General features: G+C 44.0%; 1 protein-coding gene across 1 annotated transcript in view; it reads right to left on the bottom strand.

Annotated features, from left to right (window-relative positions):
• grm5b (glutamate receptor, metabotropic 5b) overlaps positions 1-15,785 on the bottom strand; it is a 929,621-nt gene that overhangs the window by 50,890 nt on the left and 862,946 nt on the right. The window contains exon 7 of the mRNA XM_070892001.1: positions 6,224-7,163. Within this exon, the coding sequence (XP_070748102.1) occupies positions 6,224-7,163 (940 nt within the window). The remainder of the gene's footprint in view (positions 1-6,223; positions 7,164-15,785) is intronic.

The raw sequence follows: 15,785 nt of genomic DNA, 5'->3' as shown, positions 1-15,785 counted from the left end.
CAACAACCTGTGGCCTCATGAAGAATCTTCTAGTTCCGGTGAAACCAACAACCAAATCCTATGAAGAATTGTGCACGCTGGTCCGGGAGCACCTAAATCCGAAGGAAAGCGTTTTGATGGTGAGGTATCGTTTCTACACGTGTCAACGATTGGAGGTCCAGGAAGTGGCGAGCTATGTCGCCTAACTAAGGCGCCTTGCAGGACATTGCGAATTCAATGGATTCCTTGAACAAATGCTAAGAGACTTTTTTGTGCTTGGCATTGGCTATGAGGTTATCCTTCGCAAACTATTTACTGTTGAAACACCGAATCTGAGCAAAGCCCAGGCATTCATGTCCACCAGCAATAACACCAAACAAGTTTCGCAGCATAAAGAGGTTTGGGCTAGTACCGTGTACAAAGTAACGTCATTTTCAAGCAGGAATATACATGGCAGAACGTACATGCTGGCTGCTGCACGACCTCAGATGACCCAGAGTCCGCCATCAATCATTAATGCGAGGCAATTAACACCTTGTTGGCGCTGTGGAGGTGATCATCAAGCCCATCAATACCGCTTCAAACACAATGCGTGCAATGGCTGCAGAGCAATGGGACACCTCCAGCGAATGTGCAGACAAGCTGCAAACCCTGCAAACCACCATATTGCAGATGAAGATCGATCCATGGTGGATCAGGCTGAACTAGAGACTCGAACTGAGGAGGCAGAAGTGTACGGGGTACACACCTTCACCACGAAATATCTACCGATTATGTTAAAAGTTGAACTGAATGGAATTTCAGTATCCATGGAACTGGACACAGGTGCGAGTCAGTCTATAATGAGCAAAAATGCCTTCGACAGGCTGTGGTGCAACAAGGCACACAGGTCCAAGCTCAGCCCCATTCACACCAAACTAAGAACTTGCACCAAAGAGCTGATCCCTGTAATTGGCAATGCAGAAGTAAAAGTCTCCTATGATGGAGCAGTGCACAAACTCCCACTATGGATTGTGCCAGGGGATGGCCCCACACTGTTCGGCAGAAGCTGGCTGGGAAAAATCCACTGGAACTGGGACGACATCCGAGCGCTTTTGTCCGTCGATGACGCCTCATGTGCCCAGGTTCTGAGCAGATTCCCATCGTTGTTTGAGTCAGGCATTGGAAGTTTCTCGGCAGCGAAGGTGCAGATCCACTTGTTTCCCGGTACACGACCCATCCACCACAAGGCACGGGCGGTACCATATATGATGTGAGAGAAAGTTGAAATTGAGCTGGACAGGCTGCAGCGAGAAGGCATCATCGCACTGGTGGAATTCAAAGAGTGGGTCAGTCTGATTGTTCCAGTTCTCAAAGGCGATGGCATGGTCAGAATTTGTGGGGACTATAAAGTACCGATTAACCATTTTTCACTACAGGATCAGTACCCGCTACCCAAGGCAGATGACCTATTTGTGACCCTGGCTGGAGGAAAGACATTCACCAAGTTCGACCTGACCTCGGCCTACATGATGCAGGAGCTGGAGGAATCGTCGAAAGACCTCACCTGCATCAACACGCAGAAAGGTCTCTTCATCTAAATCAGATGCCCATTTGGGATTTGTTCGGCTGCGGTAATTTTCCAACGGAACATGGAGAGCCTGCTAAAGTTGTTTCCACGTACTGTGGTTTTCCAGGACGACATACTGGTCACAGGTCGGGACACCATTGAACACTTGAAGAATCTGGAAGCGGTTCTAAGTCGGCTAGATCGCATGGGACTCAGGCTGAAAAGCTCGAAGTGTGTTTTCCTGGTGCCGGAGGTCGAGTTCTTGGGAAGAAAAATCACAGCAGATGGCATCCGACCCACCGATGCCAAGACGGAGGCCATCAAGAATGCGCCGAGACCACAGAATGTGACAGAGCTGCGGTCGTTCCTGGGACTACTCAACTATTTCGGTAATTTCCTACCCGGGTTAAGCAGTTTGCTAGAACCCCTACATGTGCTACTGCGCAAGGGAGATGACTGGGTATGGGGAAATTCACAAGTCTGCCTTTGAGAAAGCCAGAAATCTGTTATGTTCAAGCAAACTGCTTGTTCTGTATAACCTAAGTAAACGATTAGTGCTAGCTTGTGATACGTCGTCATACAGGGTCAGGTGTGTGTTACAACAGGCTAATGAATCGGGGATTTTGCAATCGGTCGCCTATGCGTCCAGGAGTTTGTCCAAGGCCGAAAGGGCCTACAGCATGATTGAAAAAGAAGCTCTGACGTGCATTTACGGGGTGCTCAAAATGCACCAGTATTTGTTTGGTCTCAAGTTTGAGCTAGAAACTGACCATAAGGCGCTGATATCGCTATTCTCAGAGAGCAAAGGGATTAACACCAATGTCTCTGCCTGTCAGTATACAATTATGTAATCTGCCACAGATCGGGCACAGAGAACTGCGCTGATGCTCTCAGTCAGCTACCATTGCCCACCACCGGGGTGGAAATGGTACAGCCTGCAGACTTGCGCATGGTGATGGATACATTCGAAAACGAAAAGTCACCCATTATGGCCCATCAGATCAGGACCTGGACCAGCCAGGGTCCTTTATTGTCTCTGGTAAAAAACTGTGTTCTCCATGGGAGCTGGTCCAGCGTCCCAGTGAAGATGCAGGAAGAGATTAAGCTGTTCCACAGGCGCAAAGACGAAATGTTCTTACAGGCAGACTGTCTTTTGTGGGGTAATCACGTGGTCTTGCCCAAGAAAGGCAGAGAAACGTTCATACGCGACCTACACAGCATCCACCCAGGCATAGTAATGATGAAAGCCATAGCCAGATCCCATGTGTGGTGGCCCGGCATCGACTCAGATTTAGAGTCATGCATGTGCCAGTGCAACACTTGCTCTCAACTGAGCAATGCACTCAGAGAGGCAATGCTAATTTTGTGGTCGTGGCCCTCCAAACCGCGGTCTAGGATCCACGTAAACTTTGCGGGCCCATTCTAGGCAAAATGTTCTTGGTTGTTGTGGATGCTTAATCAAAATGGATTAAATGTGTAATAATGTCTGTAAGCACGTCAACAGCCACCATCGAAAGCTTATGAGCTATGTTTGCCACACATGGCCTGCCTGATGTCCTGGTCAGCGACAATGGGCCGTGTTTCACCAGCGCTGAATTCAAGGAATTCATGACCCGCAATGGGATCAAGCACATCACATCTGCCCCGTTCAAACCTGCATCCAACCGCCAGGCAAAACGGGCAGTTCAAACCATCAAGCAAAGCTTGAAATGCGTGTCGGAAGGCTCCCTGCAGACCCGACTGTCCCGAGTCCTGCTCAGCTCGTTCAGACCCCACTCGTTCACCGGGGTTCCCCCAGCCGAGCTGCTCATGAAAAGGGTGCTCAAAACAAGGCTCTCTCTTGTCCACCCTGATCTCCATGATCACGTCGAGGGCAGGCGGCATCAACAAAGCATGTACCATGATCACGCAAACTTGTCACGCGATATTGAGGTCAATGACCCTGTGTTTGTACTCAATTATGGACATGGTCCCAAATGGCTTGCTGGCACAGTCATAGCCAAAGAAGGTGTTTCAGGTCAAATTGGGTAATGGACTAATGTGCAGAAAACATTTGGACCAAACCAAATTGCGGTTCACTAACAGCTACGAGCAACCCGAAGAGGACACCACCAACTTTGCCTCTCCAACACACACACAAGTGGCAACCGACATAACAGTTGACTACGAAGCCGAACTCACCATCCCCAGCAGCCTGGCAAGGCCAGCTGCCCAGCAGCCCAGTGAAGAACCAACCGACTCACCCATACCTGCATTTGTACCGAGACGATCGACAAGGGAGCGAAAAGCCTCAGATTGTCTCACCCTGTAAATAAGTGTACTATTGACTTTACGAGGGAGTGATGTTATATATGTAACCCTTGGCAACCTATATCACACCACCACCAGAGGGCCTACCTGTTGGAGTCCCAAGAGATCCCAGCATCCCTTGGGAGCACTGTATATAAGCAGGCCTCCCACGCGGTACCTGCACTCTGGAGTTCAATTAAAGGAGCCAAGGTCACACTTACTCATTGCATATAGTACTCAGTTTCATCCTTTATTATGAGCATACTGGTCTTACCAACAACGCCTACATCCTAGGAATGAATTAATAAAGAAAAAGATAAAACAGAGGGGAAAAAACTGTAATGGTTAGCAACGGGCAGTACAGAGCCCAGGGAGCATGTCACTTTCCAGAAAGACTTGTCGATAAAAATCAAAGCAAAAAGTTAACTGAATTGATCGCTTATGGGTGGTTATGATATCGGACTAGCAGCTTCGAGGTTTTGAATTCAAATCCTATCATGGCAAGTTGTGAAGTTGAATTGAATCAATCCAGTAATTATTGGGCTAGCACCATGAAAACTCTCAGATTGATGTAAAAACCCAACTGGTTCACTGGTATCCTTCAATGAAGGGAACGTGCCACCCCTACCCCATCTGGCCTACATGTGACTCCAGTCCTGCAATATGTGTTTAACTCATAAAGCCCTTGCTAATCCACATCCCAAATGAAAAAAATGGTGTCCTGCTCCTGAAACTTGAGAAAGTGATCAAATCAAGAACTATTTAAATGCTGTTGCCTTTTTGTCAATTTAGCAAAGATAAAGCCCTGGCCTTTCCTGAGTCAATCACTTCCTGTCAGAGAACTCATCTCTGGAATAGCATCAGTGTTCTCGCTCAGGCCAACATCCCCAGCATCGAAGCACTGACCACACTTGACCAGCTCCATTGGGTGGGCCACATTGTCCGCATGCCATGCATGAGACTCCCAAAGCATGCGCTCTACTCGGAACTCCTAGGTGGCAAGCGAGCCCCAGGTGGGTAGAGGAAACCTTTCATGGACACCCTCAAAGCCTCCTTGATAAAGTGCAACATCCCCACCAGCACCTGGGAATCCCTGGCCCAAGAACACCCAAAATGGAAGAAGAGCAACCTGGAGGGCGCTGAGCACCTCGAGTCTCATCGCCGAGAGCATGCAGAAACCAAACGCAGACAGCGGAAGGAGTGTGCGGAAAACCAGACTACCCACCCACCCTTTCCTTCAACCATGTCTGTTCCACCTGTGACAGAGACTGTAATTCCTGAATTGGACTGTACAGTCACCTGAGAACTTACTTTTCTAGTGGAAGCAAGTCTTCCTCGATTTCGAGGGATTGCCTATGATGATGGATAGAATAGCGCTGCAAACTGTAAATATAGCAGTGAAACAGAAGGCCTGTGACATTGCCTTACAATATCGCACACTGTGAATAACTGCATTCTTCCAAATTATGTTGTTACAATTTCTTTTTGTCAGCTGAGTGTCTGACACATATTTGAACCCATGGTTCAAAGTTTCTAAACCAAGCTACCAGAAAATCCACACACAGTTTATTTTTGTCCGATATGGAGTGCACACACTCTCCCCTTAGAATTACAGAGGTCCACAAATGTTAGGTGCATGTTGGCAAGAGCCAAAGTTTAGGGACTCAAAGGAGTAGAATTTGACTTTCACCACTGGGTGGTAATCTCAGCATTGTAGATTGGCTGCCCGTTGCACAGCCTGCCCGATTTTCTGTTCCATTAAAGTCAGTGGAAAAAAAATCAGACAGGGTGTATCATGGGAGGCCAATCCGCAACACTGAGATACAGCCGGGTGATGAAAGTTAAATCTATCCCAAAGTGTATGTAGGGGTAACGTAGTTTAACTAAGTAAAACCCCACACTGGTAAGCTTCCCATTGCCTGTCCAGCCAGGACCACTTACTATTGGGCCACTGGCTTGCAGGGTTATCTGGAATCGGGTGGAAAGAATCCCAACCCCCAGTGATTGCTCTACTCCTCCAGATTCTGCTAATCAGCCAGATTCTTGTATCACGTTAATTATTTATAGCAAATTTTGCAGTCAATTTGTAATATCATAGAGGTGCTAACTCATTTAAAATAAATGGGCTACTGCCTCCACTACAATAGTGGAGAGGAGAATTTCAAACTGATACAGTAAACATTTGTATGCAAATAACCCAATGTATAATTTTGGGGCCAATGTCAAAATAATCCAAAATATCTCAAATGTATGTATGCTTGTCTAATTTCCATCTATCGATTATATATACACCCAGGGCAAAATGAGATGAAACATACAGCATAATCCATATAAACACACAATAAATATGTTAGGAGCTTTGGTGATTTGGTTCATGTTATTACAAGTCAACACTCTTATTCTTACCTTAGGGTTTCCCCTGATGATCCTCTCCTTTTCCATAGGTTAACCAAACTGCTGGAACGGCTAGCAGCAGAGGATGACTTCCCATCGCCAACATGCATTCGGACAACGGTGGATGTGGTAAATGCACTGCGCACGTTCCGTTCAGGTTTAGCCAGGATGATGTATACTTTTGGAACAAACATACAGCCCAGTGCCACCGTGGCACTTAGACTAACAGAGAAACACATGGTAATGATCTTGTAGTTGCTTCCAAAGTAGATGGGTACAAAGGCGAGCCATATGATGCAGGTGGTGTACATGGTAAATGCAATGTACTTGGCTTCATTGAAATTGGCAGGGACATTCCGGGTTTTAAAAGCATAGAAGGTGCAACTTAAAATCAACAGGCCATTGTATCCAAGGGGAGCAACCACAGCTATGTTGGTGGTGTTACATATCAGCTTGACGTCTCGGATAGTTGGGTAATCATAAATGACTTCCGGTGGCTCCATTATGAAAAGGGAAACAATTATCCCTAACTGGATACATATCAGCATAGAGGCAATTACTAGCTGGGCACAAGCACTCATAAACCTGGGCTTCTTGGTGCAGATCTTCTTTTTGCTGCCAGCAAGGATTCTTGCAATCCGATTGGTTTTCGTCACCAAGGCAGAATAGCTCATTGCAGGGGACAGACCAATTCCGATTCTCTGAAGATAGCAGTAAATCTTTTGGGGTTTGGCGATGAGAGAGAAGGTGCACAGGTAACCAAGAAAGATTCCCACTAGAATGATGTAGCAAAGTTCCCGGCTGGATGACTTGACCACAGGAGTATCCCGGTACACCATAAATATGAACATTACAAACATGGTGGCCAGGAGACCCAGACAAGCAAAGACAACAGCAGCAATAGGCTCAGGATCTCCCCACCTGAGATATTTCACTGGAATTCTTTCACAGTCTGCAAAAGAAAAAAAAAGATTATTTTTTGTGAACATACTATTGCATATAATAAACCAATTAACTGTGTCAAAACTGAAACAACCCGTGGTGAGACAACTGGAGAATCCTTGCTGTTATTACATCTTCCTGAGGGGTTGTCAGACAATTTTCAACTGATTCCAGTCACCCTCCATAGAAACATAGGAATGATTAAATGATACTCAGTCCATCCATTTTCAATTAACTCTTGTACCAGCACCAAGCCCACATTTCTATACACAAAGCTAAACCAGGTATTTGCTCCTTTCCTTGTCAAATCTTTCAACCCAGTCAGCAGAACATTAGAGTTTGCCTCACTTGGTTAGACACATTCTACAGATCTTGTTACACACCTTCCTCAATCATCTGCTGGTCTTCTAACTTCTCCCATACAATGTCATGACACTTTTGACATTCTGATCTTTTTAATCTATAATATTTAATTATGTCTTGTATTAAGGCGCATTCATTACCAACGGTTATCTGGTCCTCTGCAGAGCTCTTCTGATTTTATTCAATTTCATACATCACCCTGTTTCTTCACAGTTAGATTCACTGCAATCTTAAACATTCAAGACATACCAACCTCATCAAGATAAGTATGGAAATAAACAGTAAAGAATAAATAATTCAAGTTAAATGGCCGGAAGAAAAGCTCTTTTTAGAATTAGGGGAAATAATATATGCCACCTGGACACAGAGTTAAAAACCATCTCACTAGACTGCTGAATGAGACAGCAAGTTTGGACATAATTACTTGAGAAGCTTTCAAGTACAGACTAGAAAGAGTAGGTGAGAAACGTAAGGGTGCATTCAGTGGGATAAAAAACTTCCAGCTGATTGGCCTATGAGTTACTGGGTTTGTTTTGTTGTCAAAAGCATTGTATGAATCGCATTGCATGTTATTTCTAAGGAATTATTAAAACCATGTTATTGTGGATTCTTTCTTTTTATAATACCATTTTCAATAGAAATATTAGTTGAAATGATAGGGTAAATTTTGCAAGGCTGTGCACTAAATATTCTGATCCATGCTCCTGTTGAGTTACGCCCTGCATCAAATATAGAGCTTCACAAAATATACTCTAAATATCTAGCTGCCAATAAACAAATCAAATATGTTGTAGCTGTAATTCAGATATGCCTAAGTTGCTGATGAGCTTTGCAAGTAGAGCAAAAGAGAAAATTGTAATTACATCTATTTAACTCAATTTTTCTAGGCAGGCTAATTAATATGCCTATTATTAATAGACTATTATTATAAGATTCATCTGATTTCACGTCAGTATATGGCTGGCCAACTCAGTACATAATAAACAAAAAAAATGTAGGTTCTGAAATTCTAGGAACGCGGCAGAACATAACTTTCGGCCACCCAGCAAATTTCCTCAAAACTCTTGCGCCTGATAAAAGCAGGTGCATAGCCTACTTTTACTAGTGTAAGAGTTTTAAAACACAAAAAAAATTGTAAAAGAAAATTTTTAAAACACATGTTATTGTTAAAAACCCTCCCCACTACGGTAAGTTTATTTTAAACCATAATTTTAAAAACTTTTTTAAAAATTGGAAAAATATATTTTTTTTAAATACATAAATAACTTTAATTTAAATTAATAAAAATATGTTGTACATTTTTTCTATCTTTTATTATTGATTATTAGTATTTGGGGGAGGTTCTCATTCATAATATTGGGAACTCCAACTTACGAAGTTCCCATTATTATGAATGAGAATATACTACACTTGATTGGCTGCCCAGAGCCATGTGACTCCAGCTCCAGGTCTGCGCATGTCCTGACGTGCACACGCTGTGACGTACAGTCAGGAGAGGTCTCAGGACAGGGATCTCGCGTGGCCGCAGCAGCTTCAGGTAGGTGGGCATCTTTATTCTAAAATCCATTCGAACGCCCGCGGGAAGGAGAAACTGGAATTTCTGGGCCAGTGAATTAGCATGCAGGCACAGCAAGCAATTAGGAAGGCAAATAACATGTTGGCCTTTATTGAAAAGGGGTTGGAGTACAATAGTAAGGAAGTCTTACTACAATTGTACAGGGCTTTGGTGATACCATACCTACAGTACTTTGCACAGCTATCTTCTCCTTATCGGAGGAAGGATATACTTGCCTTAGAGGTAATGCAACAACAGGTGGTGCTAAATTGATCTCTGGGATGAGAGGATTGTCCTTTGAGGAGAGATTGAGTAGATTGGACCTAAACTCTCTGGAGTTTAGAAGAATGAGAGGTGATCTCATTGAAACATATATAATTCTGAGGGGGATTGACAGGGTAGATGCTGAGAGGTTGGTTCCCTGGCTGGAGCATCTAAAACTAGGGGTTATAGTCTCAAGATCAGGGGCCAGCCATTTAAGACTGAGATGAGTAGGAATTTCTTCCCTCAGAGGGGTGTGAATCTTTGGAATTCTCTACCCTAAAGGGCTGTGGATGCTGAATCATTGAGTATATTCAAGGCTGAGATATATAGATTTTTGTATTCCAGGGGATCGGTTAGGAAAGTGGAGTTGAGGTCGAAGTTCAGCCATGATCTTATTGAATGGTGGAGCAGGCTCGTGGGCCATATAGCCTACTCCTGCTCTTATTTCCTATGTTCCTATGTTCTTAACCTAAAAAGCTACAAAATTACCTAAATTGCAGTCCTAAAAGTACTCAATGCTTAATTTCTAGTCATCTTGATGAGATAGACAAGCATTTAACTTGTAATGCTTTAAATGTAATCATTTTATTCAAAGATTAAACAAAGTTGATAATTAAGTAACTATATTTTAAAATACAGTTTATTCACGCAAATTAAAAATGGACTTCTGAGACAATAGATAGTTAAGCTGTTAATTACCGCTCCATCAGTTTACTTTCAATCATCAGCAAAGTGATGGAAGGCATCGTTGACTGTGCTATCAAACGGCACTTACTCACCAATAATTTGCTCATTGATGATCAGTTTGGATTTCGCCAGGACCACTCGGCTCCAGAGCTCATTACAGCCTTGGTCCAAACATGGGTAAAAGAGCTGAATTCCAGGAATGAGGTGAGAGTTACTGCCCTTGACATCAATGCAGCAATTCTCTCAGTGTGGCATCAAGGTGTCCTAGTAAAATTGAAGTCAATGGAAATCAGAGGGAAAACTTGCCACTAGATGGAGTAATACCTGCTATAAAGGAAGATTGCTGTGGTTGTTGGAGGCCAATCATCTCAGCCCCAGGACATTGCTGCAGGAGTTCCTCAGGGCAATATTCCAGGCCCAAATATCTTAAGCTGTTTCATCAATGACCTTCGCTCCATCATATGGTCAGAAGTGGGGATGTTCACTGATGATTTCAGAGTGTTCAGTTGCATTTGCATCTCTTCAGATAAGGAAGTAGTCCGTACCCGCATGCAGCAAGACCTGGACCGCATTCAGGCTTGGGCTGATAAGTGGCAAATACATTCGCGCCACACAAGTGCCAGGCAATGACCATCTCTAACAAGAGAGAGTCTAACCACTGCCCCTTGACATTCAATGGCATTACCAGCACAGAAGCCCCCACCATCAACATCCTGGCTGTCATCATTGACCAGAAGCTTAACTGGACCAGCCACATAAATACTGTGGTAACAAGAGCAGGTCAGAGGCTGGGTATTCTGCGGTGAGTGTCCTAAAGCCTTGCCACCATCTATAAAGCACAAGTCAAGATTGTGATGGAATACTCTTCACTTGCATGGATGACTGCAGCTACAACAACATTCGATACCATCCAAGACAAGGCAGCCTGCTTGATTAGCACCCTATCCACCACCTTAAACATTCAGTCCCTCCACGGCTGGCGCACCATGCCTGCAGTGTGCACCATCTACAAGATGCGCTGCAGCAACTCGTCAAGGCTTCTTCGACAGCACCTCCCAAACTATTGACTGTTACCACCAAAAGGGCAAGGGCAGCAGGGGCATGGAAACACCATCACCTGCAAGTTCCCCTCAAAGTCGCACACCATCTTAACTAGGAAATAAATCGTTATTCCTTCATAGTCACTGGGTCAAAATACTGGACCTCCCTCCCTAACAGCACTGTGGGAGTACCTTTACCACAAGGACGGCAACATTTCAAGAAGGCGGCTCACCACCACCTTCTCAAAGGCAATTTGGAATGGGCAATATATGTTAGCTTTGCCAGCGACGCCCACATCCCATGAATGATTTTTTAAAATTAGCTAGCTTTGATCCTTTTTTTTCTTAAGTAGTAAATAATCAATAGTTTGTTAGTTTGGCTCAGTAATCGATAAATACTTCAAACCAACGTTCCCGCTAAACTGCGCAGCTGCACGGCCATGCTCCGGAGGTCCTGTGCAAGCCTCTCATTGGCTTTTACAGGGAAGAAACTGTGCATGCGCGAATATTTGAATGGGCCGTTGCCAGTTAAAGGGACCATGCACGAAAAAAAAATTAGAAGGCACATTGCTTCACACCCATTGGGAAATCCCTGGTCCCGAGCATGCGGCAAGGGATTTGGCAGGCCTTCCTTTTCTGGCTATGAGCAGAAAGCTATGAATCAGTGAGGCCCAGAAAAGAGCTGCAACTACGATACAATGCAGGTTAATACAGAAATTATTTTGTTTGAGAGCAAAAGTGAAATTGTTGCAATTGAACTGTGAGTATTTAAATAACTGTTGCTCTGTATGTTCGTCATACTGTGAAACAAAGCAGCTTAGCAATTCATATCCTGCTGCATTTCAGCAAGTGTTTGTTCAATCTGCCTTCAGAGAGATTGTTAAAGAAACGAGTATCTGGCTCAATTGACAGGGGGGGTATTATTGTTACTCGCCCAGGTTGTGCTTATTATCTAGGTAGTTATAGGAAAGCATGAGTCAACATAAGAATATAAGAAATAGGAGCAGGAGTAGGCCGTTTAGCCCGTCGGGCCTGCTCCACCATTCAATAAGATCAAGGCTGATCTGATCTTGGCCTCAATTCCACTTTCCGGCCCACTCCCCATAACTCTTGACTCCCCTATCGTTCAAAAATCTGTCTATCTCAACCTTAAATATATTCAATGACCCAACCTCCACAACTCTCTGGGGTAGAGAATTCCAAAGATTCACAACCATCTCAGAGAAGAAATTCCTCCTCATTTCCATTTTCAGTTGGTATAAAAATGTTTCATGATACCTTGTTACAAAGGCAATGGGTAAGGAGGAAACCCTATTACAGAGACAATGGGTAAGGAGGAAACCTTGTTACAGAGACAATGGGTAAGGAAGAAACCTTGTTACAAAGGCAATGGGTAAGGAGGAAACCCTATTACAGAGACAATGGGTAAGGAGGAAACCTTGTTACAGAGACAATGGGTAAGGAAGAAACCTTGTTACAGAGACAATGGGTAAGGAGGAAACCCTGTTACAGAGACAATGGGTAAGGAGGAAACCTTGTTACAGAGACAATGGGTAAGAAGGAAACCCTGTTACAGAGACAATGGGTAAGGAGGAACCTTGTTACAGAGACAATAGGTAAGGAGGAAACCTTGTTACAATGACAATGGGTAAGGAGGAAACCTTGTTACAGAAACAATGGGTAAGGAGGAAACCTTATTACAGGGACAATGGGTAAGGAGGAACCTTGTTACAGAGACAATGGGTAAGGAGGAAACCTTGTTACAGAAACAATGGGTAAGGAGGAAACCTTATTACAGGGACAATGGGTAAGGAGGAACCTTGTTACAGGGACAATGGGTAAGGAGGAACCTTGTTACAGGGACAATGGGTAAGGAGGAACCTTGTTACAGAGACAATGGGTAAGGAGGAACCTTGTTACAGAGACAATGGGTAAGGAGGAAACCTTGTTACAGAAACAATGGGTAAGGAGGAAACCTTATTACAGGGACAATGGGTAAGGAGGAACCTTGTTACAGGGACAATGGGTAAGGAGGAACCTTGTTACAGAGACAATGGGTAAGGAGGAACCTTGTTACAGAGACAATGGGTAAGGAGGAAACCTTATGACAGAGACAATGGGTAAGGAGGAACCTTGTTACAGAGACAATGGGTAAGGAGGAAACCTTATTACAGAGACAATGGGTAAGGAGGAACCTTGTTACAGAGACAATGGGTAAGGAGGAAACCTTATTACAGAGACAATGGGTAAGGAGGAACCTTGTTACAGAGACAATGGGTAAGGAGGAAACCTTGTTACAGCGACAATGGGTAAGGAGGAACCTTGTTACAGAGACAATGGGTAAGGAGGAAACCTTATTACAGGGACAATGGGTAAGGAGGAACCTTGTTACAGAGACAATGGGGAAGGAGGAACCTTGTTACAGAGACAATGGGTAAGGAGGAAACCTTATTATAGAGACAATGGGTAAGGAGGAACCTTGTTACAGAGACAATGGGTAAGGAGGAAACCTTATTACAGGGACAATGGGTAAGGAGGAACCTTGTTACAGAGACAATGGGTAAGGAGGAAACCTTATTACAGGGACAATGGGTAAGGAGGAACCTTGTTACAGGGACAATGGGTAAGGAAGAAACCTTGTTACAGAGACAATGGGTAAGGAGGAACCTTGTTACAGAGACAATGGGTAAGGAGGAAACCTTGTTACAGGGACAATGGGTAAGGAGGAACCCTGTTACAGAGACAATGGGTAAGGCGGAAACCTTGTTACAGAGACAATGGGTAAGGAGGAAACCTTGTTACAGAGACAATGGGTAAGGAGGAAACCTTATTACAGGGACAATGGGTAAGGAGGAACCTTGTTACAGGGACAATGGGTAAGGAAGAAACCTTGTTACAGAGACAATGGGTAAGGAGGAAACCTTATTACAGGGACAATGGGTAACGAGGAACCTTGTTACAGGGACAATGGGTAAGGAAGAAACCTTGTTACAGAGACAATGGGTAAGGAAGAAACCTTGTTACAGAGACAATGGGTAAGGAGGAACCTTGTTACAGAGACAATGGGTAAGGAGGAAACCTTGTTACAGAAACAATGGGTAAGGAGGAAACCTTATTACAGGGACAATGGGTAAGGAGGAACCTTGTTACAGAGACAATGGGTAAGGAAGAAACCTTGTTACAGAGACAATGGGTAAGGAAGAAACCTTGTTACGGAGACAATGGGTAAGGAGGAACCTTGTTACAGAGACAATGGGTAAGGAGGAAACCTTATTACAGAGACAATGGGTAAGGAGGAACCTTGTTACAGAGACAATGGGTAAGGAGGAAACCTTATTACAGGGACAATGGGTAAGGAGGAACCTTGTTACAGAGACAATGGGTAAGGAGGAAACCTTATTACAGGGACAATGGGTAAGGAGGAACCTTGTTACAGAGACAATGGGGAAGGAGGAACCTTGTTACAGAGACAATGGGTAAGGAGGAAACCTTATTACAGAGACAATGGGTAAGGAGGAACCTTGTTACAGAGACAATGGGTAAGGAGGAAACCTTATTACAGGGACAATGGGTAAGGAGGAACCTTGTTACAGAGACAATGGGTAAGGAGGAAACCTTATTACAGGGACAATGGGTAAGGAGGAAACCTTGTTACAGGGACAATGGGTAAGGAGGAACCTTGTTACAGAGACAGTGGGTAAGGCGGAAACCTTGTTACAGAGACAATGGGTAAGGAGGAAACCTTGTTACAGAGACAATGGGTAAGGAGGAAACCTTATTACAGGGACAATGGGTAAGGAGGAACCTTGTTACAGGGACAATGGGTAAGGAAGAAACCTTGTTACAGAGACAATGGGTAAGGAAGAAACTTTGTTACAGAGACAATGGGTAAGGAAGAAACCTTGTTACAGAGACAATGGGTAAGGAGGAACCTTGTTACAGAGACAATGGGTAAGGAGGAACCTTGTTACAGAGACAATGGGTAAGGAGGAACCTTGTTACAGAGACAATGGGTAAGGAGGAACCTTGTTACAGAGACAATGGGTAAGGAGGAACCTTGTTACAGAGACAATGGGTAAGGAGGAAACCTTGTTACAGAGACAATGGGTAAGGATGAAACCTTATTACAGGGACAATGGGTAAGGAAGAAACCTTGTTACAGAGACAATGGGTAAGGAAGAAACCTTGTTACAGAGACAATGGGTAAAGAGGAAACCTTATTACAGAGACAATGGGTAAGGAGGAACCTTGTTACAGGGACAATGGGTAAGGAAGAAACCTTGTTACAGGGACAATGGGTAAGGAGGAAACCTTATTGCAGAGACAATGGGTAAACAGAAGATAGTTGAGATAACAGAATACATCTGCTGACAGCTTATGTGATTAACAATTGACAGTTGCTCGGTTGTTGATCACATAAGCTCTTAGCTTGTCATCTGTCGAGTTTCGCTTCTGCTTGATTATGTATACATACATTGCCATGACTACTGTAAAGTTGAGAAACTTCGGGAGTAATTGTTGTAGTATAAAACACCACTCGAAGTCACTTATAGTCTACGATAGGAGAATTCTTTAATACAAGCATGCAGGGAAGAGCGTTCCGCATTCCAAAGTCAAGTCCTGAAGTTTCTTCGTATCTTTCAAAATCTGTCTATCTGCACCTTAAATACATTCAATGTCCCAGCCTCCACAGCTCTCTGAGGTAGAGAAATCCAAAGATTCA

This window comes from Pristiophorus japonicus, chromosome 10 (assembly GCF_044704955.1).
Source record: "Pristiophorus japonicus isolate sPriJap1 chromosome 10, sPriJap1.hap1, whole genome shotgun sequence".
Classification (NCBI taxonomy): Eukaryota; Metazoa; Chordata; class Chondrichthyes; family Pristiophoridae; genus Pristiophorus; species Pristiophorus japonicus.
Note: the sequence above shows the minus strand (reverse complement) of the source record. Positions and strands in the feature narration are given on the sequence as shown.